Here is an 18736-nt window from a genome sequence, read left to right as displayed (position 1 = left end):
CCCCTGTGGACTCTATCCATGTCCTGTCCCATCCTGGAGGCGTGTGCTCAGCTGAGGTGTCGCCTGTGCTTTTAGGAGATGGCCAACTGTCAGGCCGTGATCCTGTCCGTGGAGGACGACACCGGGCACCGGATCATCATCGAGGACCTGTTGGAAGCCACCCGCAGCCCTGAGGTGGGCATGAGGCAGGCCGCGGCCATCATCCTCAACATCTACTGCTCACGCTCCAAGGCGGACTACACTAGCCACCTGCGGAGCCTGGTCTCAGGCCTGATCCGCCTCTTCAACGACTCCAGCCCCGTGGTTCTGGAGGAGAGCTGGGACGCCCTGAATGCCATCACCAAGGTGAGGGGCTGCTGGACCACCTCTGATGAAGACAGTTCCAGGCGTTTCTAAGACTAGGTGCTGTCAGCCAGCTTCAGCATCTGTCCATGCGTGGCCAGTCTTACCTGTACTCCCGCCCACCCCCTTCCTTTCCTTCCTCCTGCTGTCTTGAGAGGGCTTGACTTGAACCTGACATCCTCTTTGCTTTTCCCCGGTGTCCCACAGAAACTGGATGCGGGCAACCAGCTGGCCCTCATTGAGGAACTGCACAAGGAAATCCGGTTCATAGGAAATGAGAGCAGAGGCGAGCACGTGCCAGGCTTCTGCCTCCCGAAGAAGGTGAGCCACGGCCCTGGACAGGGCCCTGTGGGCTTGTGGCCCTCCTCTGCCTTCCCTGGGTCCCCAGCGCTGGGGCTGCTGGAGCAGCTGCGTGTTACTCCATGTAGTGCTCTAGGTGCTGTTGCGCACCTCCACGGACAGCGTGTTTCTTCCCCATGGTGGCCCTGCGGGGACAGGGTCAGAGTTCACCACCTCCAGTTTCAGCTGTGGAGGCCACCTCAGAGCAGATGAGTGACAGGGCTGCAGGGACTCTGCTCTCATCACTGTCAAGTCGAGGAGACTGTTCCCCAGCCAGCACCCTCAGGCCACGACCCTGGCCACCCGACTCGGTCGCTCACAGAGTTGAAGAGAGGGTGGCTGACAGAAGCTCCTGGCTTCGGGTCGGGGACACCCGGGCCCAGAACCTTTGCAATTTGACTCTCAGGTGTGGTTCTCTTGTCAGGGGGTAACGTCCATCCTTCCAGTGCTGCGGGAGGGGGTCCTGACTGGCAGCCCGGAACAGAAGGAGGAAGCTGCCAAAGCGTTAGGCTTGGTGATCCGCCTGACTTCGGCGGACGCCCTGCGGCCATCCGTGGTCAACATCACTGGCCCTCTGATTCGCATCCTGGGGGACCGGTTCAGCTGGAACGTGAAGGCGGCTCTGCTCGAGACACTCAGCCTCTTGCTGGCCAAGGTGAGGACTGACAGGTTCACTTGGTCCACGTGGATCTTAGAGCACAGATCTGTGCACAGGAGACCGGCACCCACTGTGCTGTGCAGGCAGAGTGACAGCTCTGCTTGGGAGTCGGCAGAGCAGAGGGAGCAAAGACCTTGGTCTCTAGACTCACCACACATGGTCAAGTCCAGGTCCACCACTTGGCAGATGTGTGGCCAGAATGACCTCAGAGTCTGCTCCTTCACTTGTGTTTTGAGGGTACAACACTGCTTGTCTCTCAAAGGGCTGTGAGATACGGGGCTCAGGTGAAATAACATCTAATGACACGTTCTAACTCAACACACCAGCGTGTGTGTGTCTGATAATCGCTTTTATTAGAAGTGGTTGATTCAAAGGACAAAATCCAGGGCCATGTGAGTACAATAGAAACTTTGTTCACATACATTTCCCATCTTTATGACTACCTTATAAAGGGAGATGAAGAGAATATGAGGAGAGAACGCAAAGGAAGTCCAAGAGCAACTGCAGTAACTTCAGTTTTTGCCCAAAGTGTCAGAAGTGAAGCAACACATTAACTATTTCTGATACTTTACAGGCCAATAATTAAAGCCTTTAGGCTAGAGAGTTATAAACAGCCAAGATTTATTTTGTTAAAAAAAATTGTTACTTGTGGTTTGGAAACAAAAGCTTAAGAGAGTGGTAGCTCTTTTCCTTCTGTGAGAAAAGTGTGGGGGAGCAACTTCCCAGCTAAAAAATGGGACTGTGAGCATCAGCCTCGTTCTGTTGGAAATTGTTTTTTCTTTTTTCTTTTTATTTAAAGTATCATCTTTATCTTCCATTCTGTGCCGTTTGTGTGTGTGTGTGTGTGTGTGTGAATTCTGTGTCCAGATGGAACCTTTCCCTCCTGGAGTTTGTCCCACAGGCTGTGAGCCAGGTGTCACCGTGGGCAGGTGGCTCTCACCGCAGCTTTGCTGGCTTTATTCTGTGGTCCGCCTCCCAGCAGCCTGCAGCCCCAACCCCAGTGTCTCTAGACCGTAAATGGCATTGAGCCTCCAAACAGCTTCTTTTTCCTTCCCTTTTAGCCTTGAGTAGATCTTTCCTCTGGGACCCATCTGTAGTTTGTCACAGACGTGCGTCTTTTCCTGTACGTGGTCAGGACTCAGACTGGATTGTCAGTGCATAGGTGCACGTGTGTACAGGGATGACCTCCCGAAGCCACCTGTTCTGTAGGATTGTGTGCAGTAGGTGGCACCTGATCTGTTTATCTGCCTTTGCAGAATGTTCTTCCACGGTACTGACAGGTCTGCTGGCCCGCTCTGTAATGTATTCAGAGCCGGGGGTTTCGAGTCACTTGTCCACGTGGGCAGAACTCCCCTAAGCTGAGCGGATGGTTCCCCGCCCGTGGGAAGCTGGAAGCAGAAGAGGAGGCTGAGGGGACCCTCTGTGCTGGGCTCCCCCATCTTGTGGCGCCTCTACTCCTAGCCTGAATGTGGAGCCCCGCAGGTTTGGGGTGCTCTGTTTTCATGCCTGTGTGCCCTGTGGCCTGCACTCCCCTTCAGCCGGGCTCTGGGATGGGGGTCTCTCTGACAGGTCGGGATCGCCCTGAAGCCCTTCCTGCCCCAGCTGCAGACCACCTTCACCAAAGCCCTGCAGGACTCTAACCGCGGCGTGCGCCTGAAGGCCGCCGATGCGCTAGGAAAGCTCATTTCCATCCACATCAAGGTGGATCCTCTTTTCACGGAGCTGCTGAATGGCATCCGGGTCATGGAGGACCCAGGCGTCAGGTGAGGCGCTGGCGCGGGGAGAGCTGTGGCCCTGGGGCGGCCTGGCCCTGCCTGTGCAGTGGGAGCGTGGGTGGAGGACAGCCGGGTTTGAGTCGGGCACGTTGGTTCTGCAGGGACACCATGCTGCAGGCCCTGAGGTTTGTGATTCAGGGAGCGGGGGCCAAAGTGGATGTGGTCATCCGGAAAAACATCGTCTCGCTCCTGCTGAGCATGCTGGGACACGACGAGGTACTGCCGCAGGTGGACGCGGGGCGCGCGGGCTGGGCTGGTTTCCCTTCCCTTGGGCTGGTGTCTCTGCCTCGAGAAGCAGAACCTGGTCAGGAGTGATCATCACTCCCGACATTCGTGTCACTCTGGTTTGCCACACCTCCGGTCTTGAGGGAGATAGGCACTTAGTGTTGATATGGACGACGTATCATATAGGTAAGGGAACCTAAGGTTTCTAAAGTCCCAGGTCTCGTTCATTTGTTCTCCAGTCTTAAGTCGCTTCCCCTGCTCTGCCCCTCATTTCCCCAGTTGTCAAATGAAGAGTTTTGTTTTTTGGCTCGAGAAACATTTGCTGATGTGCAGAGCCTTGCCCATAGGTGAATGAAGTGTGGGCACAGCCCCGAGGAAACAGTGTCTGGTGTCTGTCCAGAGGGGGGTGTTCAGCCCTGTTTGTGAGGGGCAGACTGACCTGGGGCCGTGCCCTACCATGTGTTAGAGTGAGAACTGGGACTGAGCCCATGATTCCTGGTTCTCTGTCCCAAGGGCCTTCCTGGCCCAGTCTGCAAGCATCTGTGAAGTACCAGTTGGCTGCCTTGTGCTCTGGTGAGCCCCAAAGCGGTTGAGTCTTTGAGAAGGATTTTCTCTTTCCCCTTTGACAGACGTCTCTCTGCCATGTCACCAGATTGACACTGTGGGGCTGATCTCTGGAGGGAGGCCTTGGGGTTTGCGCAGAGCTGCACCTCGTTTGCCCATGCCCGGGGCCGGTTATCCCCTGCAGCTGAGGCCCCGGCCTTTTGTGGCACAGAAGGGAGCCTCTGCCTTCTTTTGGTCACGGTCTGTCAGGGTTTTATAGGGCCACTCACAGTGCAAGCAAAAGTTAGTACGCAAACCAATTTGCATTTCACCACAATGGAGCTTAAAATAGACTCCTTTGAGAGAGTGGGTGTTGTGTCAGAGAGAGCCAGCTTTAGCCTCGCGTGACACCTGGGAGCTCAGAGGCCCAGACTGCCGGCCGGCCACCCTCCTCCCCCTCAGAACTTCAGCTGGATCAGAGGTGGCAATCCAGGGTGCCGGCCTGGCTCATGCCTCCCCATGGGCCCTTGAGGCCCTGGTTGGTTCTTTGGTTGTTTTGTTTGGGAGAGGCACGCCAAGTTGGCACTTCGAATATTATAGCACGTAACCCAAAATCCTCTGCACAGCATCCTGTAGTGAGCCAGCAGGGAGAGCCGCCAGGAAGCGCTTATGTACGAGACTTTGGTTTTGACACAGAACCCTCAGCCTTTCCCTATTGCCTTGGGCTGATTAGAGCTTCAGTTTGACTTCCCAGGACAGACCCACACAACGTTGGGGCAGCAGGGAGCTTCTCTGGACACAGGCGGACACATGAGAGGTTTGGGAGTGGGGTGGGGTGGGGTGAGGTTGAGGTGGAGCTCCCAGTGGTCCTCTAACCACCTTCCCTGAGGACTGTGGGCAGAGCTTGCATCCCTTCCCACCTCACAGGGCTGTTGATAGTAACTGAGATAATAAACGTGAAGTATTCAGGCTTGTAAGAAGAAAGGTGCTATGTAAATACAGTTATTGTTGCTATTATGATGATGATCACCATATGCACACATGCTGGAGTTTTCTATAATTAAGTTAAGTGCTGGGTGTGTAATTTTTAACTCGGTGCCGAGTGGCAGCCGCAGTGAGTGGCAGCCCTGCTCTGGCGGTGGGAGTGAGTGTGCCTGCAGGGAAGACTGGACTTGGCGTCCGCCTCCCTCCCGCCCTGGTGCCCGTGGAGCCCATGTGAGGTGGCACCCTGGTTCACTACCTTCTCTGCCCCGTCAGGACAACACGCGCATCTCCTCGGCCGGGTGCCTGGGGGAGCTATGTGCCTTTCTGACGGAAGAGGAGCTCAGCACCGTTCTTCAGCAGTACTTGCTGGGTAGGCCTCTTGTGTGCACTTTTCGGGGCCTCTCTGTCTCCCCTGCCCCTTAGAGGGTCTTCTGGCAGCTGGACCACCCTCTCCTTGGAAATGTCAAAACGGAGTTTCCAGGGGTCTTGCAGCCCGGAGCGTCTCTGCTCCGAGGACGCAGCTGTGGTTGGGAGTGGCCTGTGAGGGATGGCCGCTCGGCGGCCACTTCGGGCAGGGAGGTCTGTGTGCAGTGAGGACTGGGGTTGCCACCAGGCTCCGAGCTGACACACGAGTCTCAGGTGGTGGAGGTGGGCTTCGCGGGCGGTAGACGGTGCAGGTCAGCCCCTGTGTCCTTCCACCCAGCGGACGTGTCTGGCATTGACTGGATGGTTCGGCATGGGCGGAGCCTGGCTCTCTCCGTGGCTGTGAGCGTGGCTCCTGGCAGACTCTGCGTAGGCAAGTATGGCAGCGACGTCCAGGACATGATCCTCAGCAATGCCATGGCGGACAGGGTAAGGCTTTGGGGCAGCCAGACCAGGTGGTCAGAATTTCACTCTTGCCAGTAACTTCCTGTGCCCTGGGACCAGTGCTTGGTCTCCCTGGGCACCAGGTTCATCATCTAAATAGTGAGGAGTTTGGGTTGGAGCATCCAGAGGTCCCTTCTAGGCCAGAAAGTCTCTGATTCTGTTTCTGGGAACTAATGTCTCAGGCTTTGTTCACCTGCCCCACAGCCAGGCAGAAGCTCTTTATGAGAGCTGTCAAAAGGTCTTGGAGATGATGTAGTCAGGGGTGGGGTGGGGACTGGTGGTGGAGAGCCAGGGTCCCCGGAAATGCCTGGGGAAGGGATGGTATATGGCCCTGCTGCCCCAAGGAGGGAGCCGGAGGCACCCTGTCTAGCTCTCTGCTCACTTTCCAGATCCCCATCGCCGTGAGTGGGGTCCGGGGCATGGGCTTCCTGATGAAGCACCACATCGAGACCGGAGGAGGACAGTTGCCGGCCAAACTCTCCAGCCTGTTCATTAAGGTGAGTGGGGCAGCCTGGCTCATGAGACGGATCTGTGACCAGAAGACACCGGAAGTGTGTCCGTGTGTTCCAGGCACTCTGAGGGTGGCCTGCAGGGCTGGGGGGTGGGGGGTCTCTGAGCCCGTAGGGCTGGGGTGCAGAATGGTCTCTGGAAGACTGCCCAACTTTTTCTTTTGGCCCAACTTTTTGTCAAGAGTCTCCCATAGATCCATGACCCCAAATCAAGTTAAGAACCTCTATTTTAGGCATTCTTTCTAGGTACCCCAATTTTTCAAACTTTGGGGCAGATCTGGGTTCAAATTTATCTTTGCTTTCCTGCCTCCCTTTAGTAGGCGTGACAGTAATTAGCAGGCATGGCTACTCTGGTGGCTGCAGGACCCGCTTGGGAAAGCTGGGGAGCCTGGCAGAGGGGTCTTCAGCATCTGCGTGATAGAGCATACTGCTCGAACGCTGGTGTGCACACAGAGCCAGAACCTACGTTTTAAGAAATGCAGCCGAGCCCGCCTTTCTTTCTACACCCTGCCTTTGTAACCAGCTCCCGGGCAGTCAGTGGCCCTGGTGCACTGGCCTCACTCTGAGCAGGGAGGCTCCCACGGCTGCTGTCCCCACCCTGCAGACACCCAGAGAGGAGGGTGTACAGGGCCCTGATTGGACTGAGCCTGTATCACCCCGCATGCAGCTGTCGTCAGTGTTTATTACTGAGGACCTGCTGTGCTCCTGGCCGGGCTAGACCCTGAAGTACAGAGGTGAACGGGGCAGACAAGATCTCTGGAGGCGGAGGTACACAAAGAGCCTGTGGGAGGGCCCTCATCTAGATAGGGCTGTCGGGGAGATGCCTGAAGGCTGACGTCTGAGCCGAGGCCTGAAGGATGAGAGGGGACCAACCAGGTGAGGATCTGGGGCAAGCACGTCCCAGGTAGTGGGACCCGCCAGTGCAGGGGCGCAAGGCAGGAAGCAGCGTGGGGTGTTTGAGGAAGTTGGAAGCCCTTGTGGGCTGAGAGTGCCGAGCCGAGGAGAGGGTGGTGTGAGATGACGTGGAGGAGGTAGGGTCTGAACACACCCAGCCGCCCTCTCACAGTGGGAATGCTGTGGAGGGAGCAGGGGGTCAGGTCCCACGACGAGGGCAGAGCCTGGGCTGTGGCGAGGAGCAGGCTGGATGTGCCTGATGGAAGCCCACGCTCCTCTTCACAGTGTCTGCAGAACCCATCCAGTGACATCAGGTTGGTGGCTGAGAAGATGATCTGGTGGGCAAACAAGGACCCGCTGCCTGCCCTGGACCCCCAGGCCATCAAGCCCATCCTGAAGGCCCTCCTGGACAACACCAAGGATAAAAACACCGTCGTCAGGGCCTACAGCGACCAGGCGATTGTCAACCTCCTCAAGATGAGGCAGGGAGAGGAGGTGTTTCAGGTGGGAGCCTGAGACTGGCGGGCCTCCCCACAGCTTCTGGGCGCTTGTCTTGTGGGCCTTCTGCATGACAGTGTTTAAGGCTTGTACTCTGCCACCCCATAGGCATGAGTGTTGATGGGCAGATAGTCATCTGGTAGTCATCTGGTCTGGTGCCTAAAAACACTCCCTCTATTCCTGAGGTGTTGAGATTCCTTTCAGCAGCAGGGTTCCTCCTCCAAGTAAAATCTCAGGTGGCTCCCAAACCTGTAACAGACCTCCCAGGGCTGCCTGTTGAGGCCCAGAGTTCTGTCCCTCGGCCCCCTGCCTGCTGAGCCACCTTTGAAGCGCTGAGCACTCCAGGCCCCACTCTATCATCGGCTCGGGGTGTGAGGCCTGCATGTCTTGGCTGTCTCTGGATCCACTCGATTTCCTTCCTTTGCCAGGGTCCCCCTCAGTGGTTCTAGTTCTGGGTTCGCGTTCAGTGTTGTCTTTGATTGGAGAAAGCTGAAGCCATATTTTCTCATTTTGTCTCCTCGTTTCCCTCCTCCCCCCAGTCCCTCTGCAAGATCCTGGATGTGGCCAGCTTGGAAGTGCTGAATGAATGCAACCGGAGGTCTCTGAAGAAGCTGGCCGGCCAGGCTGACTCCACAGAGCAGGTGGACGACACCATCCTGACCTGACGGACCCAGGCCCGTCCGCTGGGCTTTGCATCAGCATTTCAGCTCCACCTTTTTGTTCACTGTTTTCATTTTTGAAAATACATTTGTTCTGATGGGGAGCTTAGGAGATGGCGTTCCCAGAAAGTATTTTAATGTATCAACAGACCACAGCCAAAGCCTTAAATCAAACCTACACACAACTGAAAATTGCCTCCTCCATCTCTCACTCTTTTCTTTGGAGAAGACAAGAAAAAGCACACGCATGAGCCTCGCCCAGCGGTCACCAGGAGCTGCTTGTCCACTCTGCGTGGCTGGGTCCAGAACGTGAGGCTCAGACGTCTGCCTCCTGGTCTCTTGTGCCAGAGCTCTGGCTCCAGGGCCAGTGCTTCCAACCTCTGCCTAGATCCCGAGGGGGCAGAGAACCGCAGAGGCCTGCCCGTGCAGTGTCTCAGCGTGGCTTTTCAGCATTGTGCAGCTCACCTGGATCTGACCCATCAGGTGACAGGGACAAAACTCGCACAGCCCTAGTAGTTTGCAAGTTGGGGGAGGGGAATAGGTTTAAACGCAGGTAGTTTGAAGGAGGGATGTTGAATAAAGGCTTTGATTTGATCTTGATAAGCAGATTTTTAAAAATCTCCGAACATCCACTAAACATGAAGCTTCGTGCATCAGGAGCAAGGCAAGGGTGCGTGCAGCTGTCCCCGTGAGCACAGGCAACTCTGATTTCTGGGCGTCTCTCCTGCTCTCTGAAGTCTCATAGATACCTGCAGCCACCGGATCTCAAGAGGGCTGCAGTCAGACCTGAGATCTCACTGGTGTGGAGATCCTAGGGGTTGAATCAGCCGCCTCCCTGTTCTGTCCTGACTCAGAAAGGTAGGCAGCTTCTGAGAGTCGAGTTTTACAGAGAAAGTCTTCCCTTCTGTGGAATAAGAACAAACCACATTCCTGTAATCAGAATTGCAAGAGGAAACCAAAGTCGCAGTTGAGCATCTGCCTCCTTTATGAATGACTTCCTTCCTCCTGGTTCTTAGAAGGCTCGTGATCCAGGCGTCCTGTCTGATGGAGCCCGCCCCTCCGGGCCCCAGTGACGCAAGTGTTCCTGGGCTATTTTCCCTGGTCACAATACGGAACAAAACTTGTACCAAAATTTCTGGTATGAGCTGTAAAAGGAAGGGAAAAAATGAAACATGGTGGGAGCGAGCTCACGTTATAAAAGGCCTAAAGTACTATACCAAAAAACAAACAAAAGCGAGGCTTTGCTTATTAATAATGCAGCGGAGGTAGAAAGCCTTGTGACTCAGCACTTCTGATGAATAAGACAGGTGACCTCTGAGGTGCCTGAGCCTTGTGTGTCACAGGACTTCCTGTTTCCTTGCAGCAGACGTGGTCTCCACGGGCTCGTTGGAACTGTGGAGTCCCAGGGCTGGAAGGGACCTTGAGAGGACAGCTGAGCCGGTCCCCACGGCCAAAGCAGCCAATGGTTACAGCTTTGGTAGCCATGGTAACTGTCCTCTGCTCCTGGGATTCAGATGATTGCCGGCAGGCTCCCAGCTGCCTGGGGCATATGTCCAGCAAGCCAGTTGCAGCTGCAGTCACCTCTGCCGGTCAGCCCTGGGGAGGCAGGTGGAGTTCTCATGGGAGGGAGGGGTTGTGGGCTGGGAAGCCTCTTTGAAGTGCCCGAGGTAAGTGTTCAGTGCTTCCTCCAGGATCTTAGAGCAGACACTTGTGTCCACCTCTGGTGTGCTGTCCCTAGTCTGAAATCGGGAGAGCCTGATGGTACTTACAGCTGGAGGACTCTGAGTAAGCAAAGTCCAAACCTGCCTAGTGGCTCAGACAGTAAAGAATCTGCTCGTAATGCAGGTGACCCAGGTTCAGTCCCTGGGTCGGGAAGATCCCTTGGAGAAGGGCATGGCTACCTACTCCAATATTCTTGCCTGGAGAATCCCACAGACACAGGAGCCTGGCGAGCTACAGTCCATGGGGTCACAAAGAGTCAGACATGGCTGAGCAACTAACACACTGACATTTTCAAAGGAGAAACACCGGGTTCCCATTCAGAGACTGGAGGACAATGAGATCTCTCTATTCAGGATGGATGGACGGATGAAGGTTGATTCACAGACGGAGATGACTCAGAATCCTGGAGTGCACTGACTTGCATCCCCTGAGTCTGAAAGTGGGCTGCAAAGGGCTGTCACAGCCATGCCAGTGGAGCAGGTTAAGGGGATCCCACCAGCCCACAATTACTGCGGTCCTGAAAACAGCTGCCCAGACCGAACACCCTGGAGGAGAAGGAGCTTGGCAGCAGAGAATGAAGCCATCTGCCCTGGTGGTTCGTAGGGCTGTTTAGCCTCAGAGGAGTTGCCCAGCCTTTCTGGGCCAGTTTTCTCATCTGCAAAATGAGGAATTTGGAATGGAAGCTCCCCATATGTCTTAAAGTTATCCTTTAGGGGTTAATAGTAATTATAACAGGTGCCGTTTGGCTTTTTTTTTCCCCCCACTTAACACACTCAATCTGTGGAGTAGGTTCTCTAGTTAGGACTTTTTTCCTGAGGAGGAAACTGAGGCACGGGATAGTCATAAGTGGCAGTCTGTCCCCAGAGCCACTCGTGTTCTTAGCCTGGCTCTTCCTCCCGCTGTGCTGGCTAGCTGGGCACAAGCCTTGTCTTGTGCCACTCTATAGACTGGTCCTGCAGGCCTCTCTTGTCCTGCAGTGCACGAGGTGAAGTGCCGAGGCGGCTCCAGGTGATTGGCCAGGGGCCTGAGCCACCGCAGGCCTTCCCCCGTGGCTCTGCAGGCTGATCCATACCTCACCCTGTATATAGGACACTTCCAACACTTCCTGTTGTTAGAAAAGACACTTCTCTGAGACTTTTGTGAGAGAGGGGACCCCTGTCTTTGTCTGCCATGTGTTAGAAGGGCAGTGACAAGATGGTGTGCCTTTAGCTAATCTGGAGAAAACTAAGCTGAGCATTCTTAACCTTTTAACTTTGGGAGCCTCTGGAATCTTGGTGTTGAGACTGTTTTAAAATGTAGGGGAGTGTGACGTGGTTCACGAAGTCCCTTGTTCCCTTCATCCCACTGCCAAGATGCTGGAGGGTTTGGGAGAGGGCAGGGGATCTGCAGAGTCAACACTATTTCATTGGTAGGGATTTGGGGACATTATTTTACTGAGTGGATGTCAAAACAAGACAGGCGGTTGGGGATGTTTTTCTTCTAACTAGGGTTCTGTGTGGACTGGTCTTTAACTGCTCCAAGCCTTTCTAAGTAAGAGCAATAGGAAAAACAGGAACCAGCCTAACAGGTTCTAAAATATTTTTAAGGAAACACAGCTGTTTCTTTAAAATCCTCATACAGAGCACCCTGGTGGAGCTGCATGGACTTGGAAGTCAGGTTTAAACCTTAACTTGACTGCTTCATGTTAATCCAGAGCACGTCCCCTAACCTCTCAGAACATGTCCTCGTCTGGACAGTGACAGTCCAGCCCCCCAGGCTGTCTGGAGTGGGTGAGGTAACGCCCTCTACATGGCCGGGCCCACAGGAGGTGCTGCACATGTGGATGGTGTGAGTAAAGCGAGGTGTGTGGACAAAAAGTGAACCGTGGGCACCTAGTGCTCTGCTAGTGCTCCGATCTGGGGGTAACCGTGGGCCCAGAATTTGCAGATGCTAAGTTTTTGAGCCCAAGTTTTGAAAAGCCATCAACCTAGAGTCAGATCTTTCTGGCGGATTGATTACTGTGTTTGAATGACACCACCCTTATGGCAGAAAGTGAAGAGGAACTAAAAAGCCTCTTGATGAAAGTGAAAGAGGAGAGTGAAAAAGTTGGCTTAAAGCTCAACATTCAGAAAACTAAGATCATGGCATCCGGTCCCATCACTTCATGGGAAATAGATGGGGAAACAGTGGAAACAGTGTCAGACTTTATTTTTGGGGGCTCCAAAATCACTGCAGATGGTGACTGCAGCCGTGAAATTAAAAGACGCTTACTTCTTGGAAGGAAAGTTATGACCAACCTAGATAGCATATTCAAAAGCAGAGACATTACTTGGCCAACAAAGTTCTGTCTAGTCAAGGCTATGGTTTTTCCTGTGGTCATGTATGGATGTGAGAGTTGGACTGTGAAGAAAGCTGAGCGCCGAAGAATTGATGCTTTTGAACTGTGGTGTTGGAGAAGACTCTTGAGAGTCCCTTAGACTGCAAGGAAATCCAACCAGTCCATTCTAAAGGAGATCAGTCCTGGGTGTTCTTTGGAAGGACTGATGCTAAAGCTGAAACTCCAATACTTTGGCCACCTGATGTAAAGAGTTGACTCATTGGAAAAGACCCTGATGCTGGGAGGCATTGGGGGCAGGAGGAGAAGGGGATGACAGGATGAAATGGCTGGATGGCATCACTGACTCAATGGACATGAGTTTGAGTGAACTCTGGGAGTTGGTGATGGACAGGGAGGCCTGGCGTGCTGCGATTCATGGGGTCGCAAGGAGTCGGACATGACTGAGTGACTGAACTGAACTGAAACACTGAAAGAGAGGCACGTAAGCACGTGGACAGGTCTTCACTGTGCCTGGGCTGGACAGCAGTCCTGTCATTGCTGAAGCAGGAGAGGCTGGGAGCCAGCCCCTGTTTTATGAGGAGAAATGCTGGACTGGATGAGTTATAAGCTGGAATCAAGACAGGAGGGAGAAACATCAACAACCTCAGATGTGCAGATGATACCACTCTAATGGCAGAAAGCAAAGAGGAACTAAAGAGTTCTTGATGAGGGTGAAGGAAGAGTGAAAGAGCCAGCTTAAAACTCAATATTAAAAAAAAAAATTAAGATCATGGCATGTGGCCCCATTACTTGATGGCAAATAGAAGGGGAAAAGGTGGAAGTAGTGACAGATTTCTTCTCCTTGGGCTCTAAAATCACTGCAGATGGTGACTGCAGCCATGAAGTCAAGAAATGAGTGCTTCTTGGCAGGAAAGCTATGACCTAGACAGTGTGTTGAAAAGCAGAGACATTACTCTGCCAACGAAGGTCCATATAGTCAGGGTTGTGGTCTCCCCAGTGGTCACGTATGGTGGTGAGAGCTTGACCATAAAGAAGGCAGAGCACCAAAGAATTGATGCCTTCGAACTGTGGTGCTGGAGAAGACTCCTGAAAGTCCCTTGGACAGCAAGGAGATCAGTCAATCTTAAGGGAAATCAACTCTGAATACTCACTGGAAGGACTGATGCTGAAGCTGAAGCTCCAGTATTTTGGTCATCTGATGTGCACAGACAACTCATTGGAAAAGTCCCTGATGCCGGGAAAGATCGAGAGCAGAAGAGGCATCAGAGAATGAGATGCTTGGATAGCATCATTGATGCAATGAACACGAACTTGGGCAAACTCCAGGAGATGATGAAGGAAGAGAGGCCTGGCATGCTGCAGTCCATAGAGTTGCAAAGAGTCAGACATGACTGAACAACAACAAAACTGAGGTAGGGAAGGAAGGGAGCGTCTCAAAGGTCATGTGGCCAGTTGGCTGCAGAACTGGAAAAGCAAACCCACATTTCTTGATACTGTGGTCACCAAGCCCCAGGGTCATATTATAAAAATACTTTGGAAGGCGAATTTAACAAACAAGTCAAGTTCTTGGCGTGTGGTTCTGTGGAGTGACTGGGTTTCACTTTTTAGAAGAGGTGGAGCCCCGTTGTTTCATTGGGCAGTTCTGAGCTGCTAGGAGGGTTCCCTGCAGGAAGGAAGGTGTTGATAGTAACAAAGCTTAGGAAACTGGAAAAACTAGTCCAAAGATTATCAGCTCAGTGGGATTTCTGGGTGAGATTCCTGAGTGTGTCTGCATGGAAACACCAGTTCACTGTGAGCTGCTCTGAGAGTTGGTTGAGATGGCATCTGGGTCACAAACTACCATTTAGACCCTCATAAAGAAGGGAAGTGGGACGCTTGGGGTACTGCAGTATTTAACACAGTGTTTCTCAAATATTTCAGCCCCAAGACTCCTTTACACTGTGAAAAATGGTGGCAGACCCCAAAGAACTCTTGCTTATATGCAACTTGCCTACTGATACTTACCATCTTAGCAAAACTGGTCAATTTTAGAAGCTCCATTAATTCACCTGAAATAAATCTATTACACATTAGCATAGATAACCATATAGCAAGTGTTAAGTTTGAGGAGGGCAGCACTGCTTTGCATTTTTGCACGCCTCTGCACTTCCTGGATACTCACGTCTGCTCAGTGCAGCCCTGGGAGACTCCACCATGCCCTCTTAAGGAATGAGTGGAAAAGGCAAATGACATTTCAGTTTTGTGAAAATGTTTCAGCTTCACAAATCCTTTGAGTCTCATAGGGGGCCTTGGTGTCTCTAGACCGCAGTTAGAAAATTCTGATTGAATCTTGAAGATGGGAGAAAAATCCTACTTATAATGGGAGGGGGTCTGACCTTGAGTTACAATGAGAGACCCCAAATTTGGCCCACACTTCACAGAAAGCAAACTTGAGAAAGTTCAATCAGGTTATTTCTGAGGCTCCTAACTGTAAATTCTAGGTGTGGCTGCACTTTAACTGAATGGAAACCAAGTGCCCACCATGTCCAGGTCCCAGTGGGTATCAGGATGGTCCCTGCAATCTAGGGACTTCATGTCCACTTGATCTGGAAGAGGGGCGACCAAAGGGCAGGGCCAAGTCTCTTGATCCAATTCGGCCTGCAGCGTACAGGTGGGGAGTCGGGCCAGTTCTCAGGTCCGTCAGAGAAGAGACCACAGTTCCGTTTATTCCCTCCCTCCTGGACCATCATGTTGGGTAGTGGTGCCCTCTGGTCTTATCTGCACCCACTTCCTGTTACCTGATTACAGCAATTGCTTTTTCCCTCAACAGAGAGTTCAAGTTCAGACTCCACTGGTGACCAGCCTGAACTGTGGATTTCCCAGGTCCCTCCCCAGCCTCTGCTGCACTAGCCCTCATCTGTCCTCCCACCCTGGGCATTGCTGGCTCTGAACCCAGGCCTCACACTCAGGGTCCCTCCCCTTTCCCCTCAGCCTCCACAGCACTCGACTCTCCTCTGCCAGTTGAGCTTTTTAAAGTGCTCTTAACCCATCTTCCTCCCATTCTTACTACTCTATCCTTACTGTTCACTGGCTGCCAATCCTCTACCTACGCTATCCTGGAAAATACTTTATTCACCCCACTGTTCTCAGCAGCCCCTTCATTTCTCTTCATTCACAACCAGAATTACTGAATGAACAGTATATACCCACTGCCTTCAGGGCATCACTGTATGTCCTGTAAATCTCTGTATACTCTGTCCCTCTTACTCTCTTTGGTTTTTCCTTTTAACATGTGTTTATTTGCATTTTCTATCAGAATGTGAGCTCCATGGAAGCAGGGACTTGAAAGCTTTATTTCCTGCCACCTCTCCAGCTCCTCCATCAGTGCCTGGCAGCTGTGAGCCCTCAAATGTTCACTGCCTCATCTTCCCCAGTTGTACTGTAAATTCCTGAGGATGGAGTTTTGTTTCGCTCCTGGTAGGTCCTCAGTGCTGGCACCCAGTAGGTGCACAATACCTACCTTACTAGTAAAGGGATCCAGGTGTCAGGCTAACTGTTTTCTAAAAATTTGGTAGATACTGTTTGCATATCGTATTTTGTACTGGTCCTTCTTGCTGTTACGTCACACCTGGGCTTCGGCAGTAGCCTTCGTTAAAGCTCTGCAACTGAAAATCCTCCTGCGTGCCTGTACCAGATAACATCCCCCCAGAACATTCTGATAATGCTCCTCTGCTCAGGAACTTTCAATGCCCCCCACTGTAGTTGCTGTAAGGTCTGAACAGGTGGTGTTGCAAAGCTCATCATCGCTAAGCTGGCCCTTCAGAACAGTGGAACAAAGTTTCCCATTGGCAGCACATACTGCTGCTTACCTCCAGGGGCACCAAAGTTTATGTTGTTCTAAATAGAGACTTTATCTACCATAACATAGCTCTAGTCACTGCATTGTAGTTTAGATCATGTATAACAATGTTTCTAGAGGAAAATGTGCTCAGATTTTCCCTTTGGGGAACCAGGCACACACCCTGTCTCATGGGGAATTCTCCCTCAAGGCTAACACCCATCATCCTCAGGGCTGTGAGAGCAGCTCTTAAAACACACCTGCCATTCCCAGCTCTCTCAATTCCAATTCCACCATGAGAACTCTAGGATGAAATCCTTCCCCCCACCTCCCCCAATTCTAATCAAAAGTGCTAGCTCTCCTCTGAAGTCTAGTCTGCTAATCTGACAGCTGTTTCATCTTGTATTTTTTTTTTCCTCACAAGTGTGTCTTATCTCTGATGAGACTGAAAGCTCCTGGATGGGAAAAGCTCTATCCTAGAGTCTGTGGCACAGGAATTAACACCCATTGCCTCCTAGAAGGCACACGGAGGTAAATCAGAGGAGTCTGGGCTTCCTAACGGCTGGTTCTGCTCCACTTCTTCAAAGTATCCTACAGCTGTGCTCTCAAGAGGCCTCCCTGGGTATGTGTGCTAAGGTCTGCAACAGCAAATGGCCCAAAGCAGGAATGAGTCAGTGCAAAATGACCTCAGGTTTAACAGCATTACTATTACTGTTTATCATATGCCTGTAGGAGCCGGGTGATTTGCAAACATCTCTCATCCTCACAACTATTATGAGGAAACTGGGGGCTTTGAAACACTGATGTGATTTTTCCAGACTCTCAAAAGCTTTTAAGGGGTGGTGCCAGGATTTCAAAGCTGGCAACTGAACCAAAGCCTGTCTGATTCCAGAGCAGGTTGAGGTGGTGATCCAGAGCAACCTTCTGCCTCACCAGGTGGGCAGGGTGGACTGTGCCTGCCTGGGGGAAACTGAGGCTTCTTTCTTCTCTTGTATTTTCTAAAACTGCTAAATCAAAGGGGATTCCACTAATCTTTCCCAGAGCAAGAAGGACCATTTTGTTTCAATGATCATATGAAGAGCTCCCCTCCCAGCTAGTACCTTCAAATCCTAAGCCCATGTTCTTTGGTCATCACCAGGCCGATTCTCAGCTCCCGGAAAAACAACTTAAAGCTTGAGTCAAGACACCCCATGTGCTACTCAAGGATCTTCCCTGCAACACTGTTTATCATAAGAGATTGTAAACGTGAATGCCTATCAACAGCAGAGTGGTCAAATTATAGTATGCCAATGATGGAGTGCTCTGTGGTTGTGAAATGACAGAAGATCTAAGTATGCTGTTAAGAGAGAAGAGGCAATTTACATACATGTGTGTTCCACAGGCAAAGACAATTCATTGAAAGACATTTATTCATTCAACAAATATTTGTTAACCATTTTAAGGTATCAAGAAACTTAGTAACTTGTGAGGGGGTGGGTCTGAGGGGGTAAATGGTAACTTGTACTTTCTGGTAAGCTTCTGTACATTAAAAAAAAAAAACTCCACAGGCATTACTTTGTATAAAGTCAAAATAAGTTTGGGAAAACAAGAAGAAATATCTAGCAAGTACTTGATTAGAAAAGGACAGAGCTATACAGAACTCAGCAGTAACTTACATTTTCCCCCTGCAATTCTACAAAGGAGGATGGCAGTAGGCGCAACCTATTTTTAGTGTAGGTAGGAATTTAAACCCGGAAAAAAACCCCAACGAACCCACCCTAGGGCTGATAATAACCTGAATACCGCTTAACGTCGGCGGCCCAGGTCTTCCTACCACACAATCTGCAGAAGTTTTATCTGTAGGTGCGGTGCAACTGAAGCTGAGGGCGCTGCTGCTATCGATCTCAAGGGTGCATCTTACACACGGGGGCATTCACCTCGCAGGCCAGGGTCAAGTTGGGAAGCGACCCGGAATCTGGAACCTCTCGGTCCGCTTTACCAACGGGGCATCTCAGGCCCCAAGAGGTCGCGCGGGGCTGGGTTGTGACTGCCCCAGCGCTGCCGTCAAAGGCCACACTGCTCACACGGTAAACTCACACTGCTTACAGTGTAAAGCTTACACGTCCGGTAAAACTCCCGCAGCTTCCAGCCGCCCTCGGCGTCCAGTCCACGGGCCCCGGGACATGGTGGAGGGCCCGGAGCCAGCACCTCGTAGGCGTTGTCCAGGCAGATGGGGGCGGAGTGTCCTGAGTTCACAGTCCGGAGAAGCTTGGAGCTCGGCGTAAGCCCCGCCCCGCCCGGTCACTGCGTGCCAGTCGGTCCCTCTCCGCAGCGCTTGCGGGTCTTGAAGATGAAGCAACAGCAGCAAGTCCACCCCGGGCCACGGTCGGCCTCGCCCGGCACTCCGGGATTCTTGCAGCTAAGGCCAGGCTGCAGCTGCGCTCTCGGAGCTCCCAGCACAGCAGGCCACGGACGGCGGGTGGGCGGCGGTGGTGGCTGCGACGGTCGCTGAAGAGCCACGGGCAAGACAAGCCCGCGCCCCCGGGACCCCGACAGGGCGCAGGCGCCGTGCGCGAGCGCGGAGAGGGCGTGGCCGGCCGCCACTGCG

The 18736-nt window shown here is 52.5% G+C and overlaps 2 protein-coding genes across 2 annotated transcripts in view; both read left to right on the top strand.

Moving 5' to 3' along the window:
• The window catches only part of GCN1L1 (GCN1 general control of amino-acid synthesis 1-like 1 (yeast)), a gene marked incomplete at its 5' end in the record, with an annotated part of 50684 nt that extends 41788 nt beyond the window's left edge, over positions 1 to 8896 (top strand). Inside the window, 10 exons of the mRNA XM_010828838.1 lie at positions 76 to 345; positions 550 to 663; positions 1106 to 1336; positions 2909 to 3102; positions 3216 to 3330; positions 5140 to 5236; positions 5570 to 5718; positions 6123 to 6230; positions 7422 to 7640; positions 8174 to 8896. Coding sequence (XP_010827140.1) covers positions 76 to 345; positions 550 to 663; positions 1106 to 1336; positions 2909 to 3102; positions 3216 to 3330; positions 5140 to 5236; positions 5570 to 5718; positions 6123 to 6230; positions 7422 to 7640; positions 8174 to 8299 — 1623 coding nt within the window. The remainder of the gene's footprint in view (positions 1 to 75; positions 346 to 549; positions 664 to 1105; positions 1337 to 2908; positions 3103 to 3215; positions 3331 to 5139; positions 5237 to 5569; positions 5719 to 6122; positions 6231 to 7421; positions 7641 to 8173) is intronic.
• Positions 8897 to 15059: 6163 nt separating this feature from the next.
• RAB35 (RAB35, member RAS oncogene family) overlaps positions 15060 to 18736 on the top strand; it is a 23324-nt gene continuing 19647 nt past the window's right edge. Inside the window, exons 1-3 of the mRNA XM_010828836.1 lie at positions 15060 to 15066; positions 18271 to 18339; positions 18461 to 18733. Coding sequence (XP_010827138.1) covers positions 15060 to 15066; positions 18271 to 18339; positions 18461 to 18733 — 349 coding nt within the window. The remainder of the gene's footprint in view (positions 15067 to 18270; positions 18340 to 18460; positions 18734 to 18736) is intronic.

Source organism: Bison bison, unplaced genomic scaffold (assembly GCF_000754665.1).
Source record: "Bison bison bison isolate TAMUID 2011002044 unplaced genomic scaffold, Bison_UMD1.0 scf7180017864495, whole genome shotgun sequence".
Lineage (NCBI taxonomy): Eukaryota > Metazoa > Chordata > Mammalia > Artiodactyla > Bovidae > Bison > Bison bison.
Note: the sequence above shows the minus strand (reverse complement) of the source record. Positions and strands in the feature narration are given on the sequence as shown.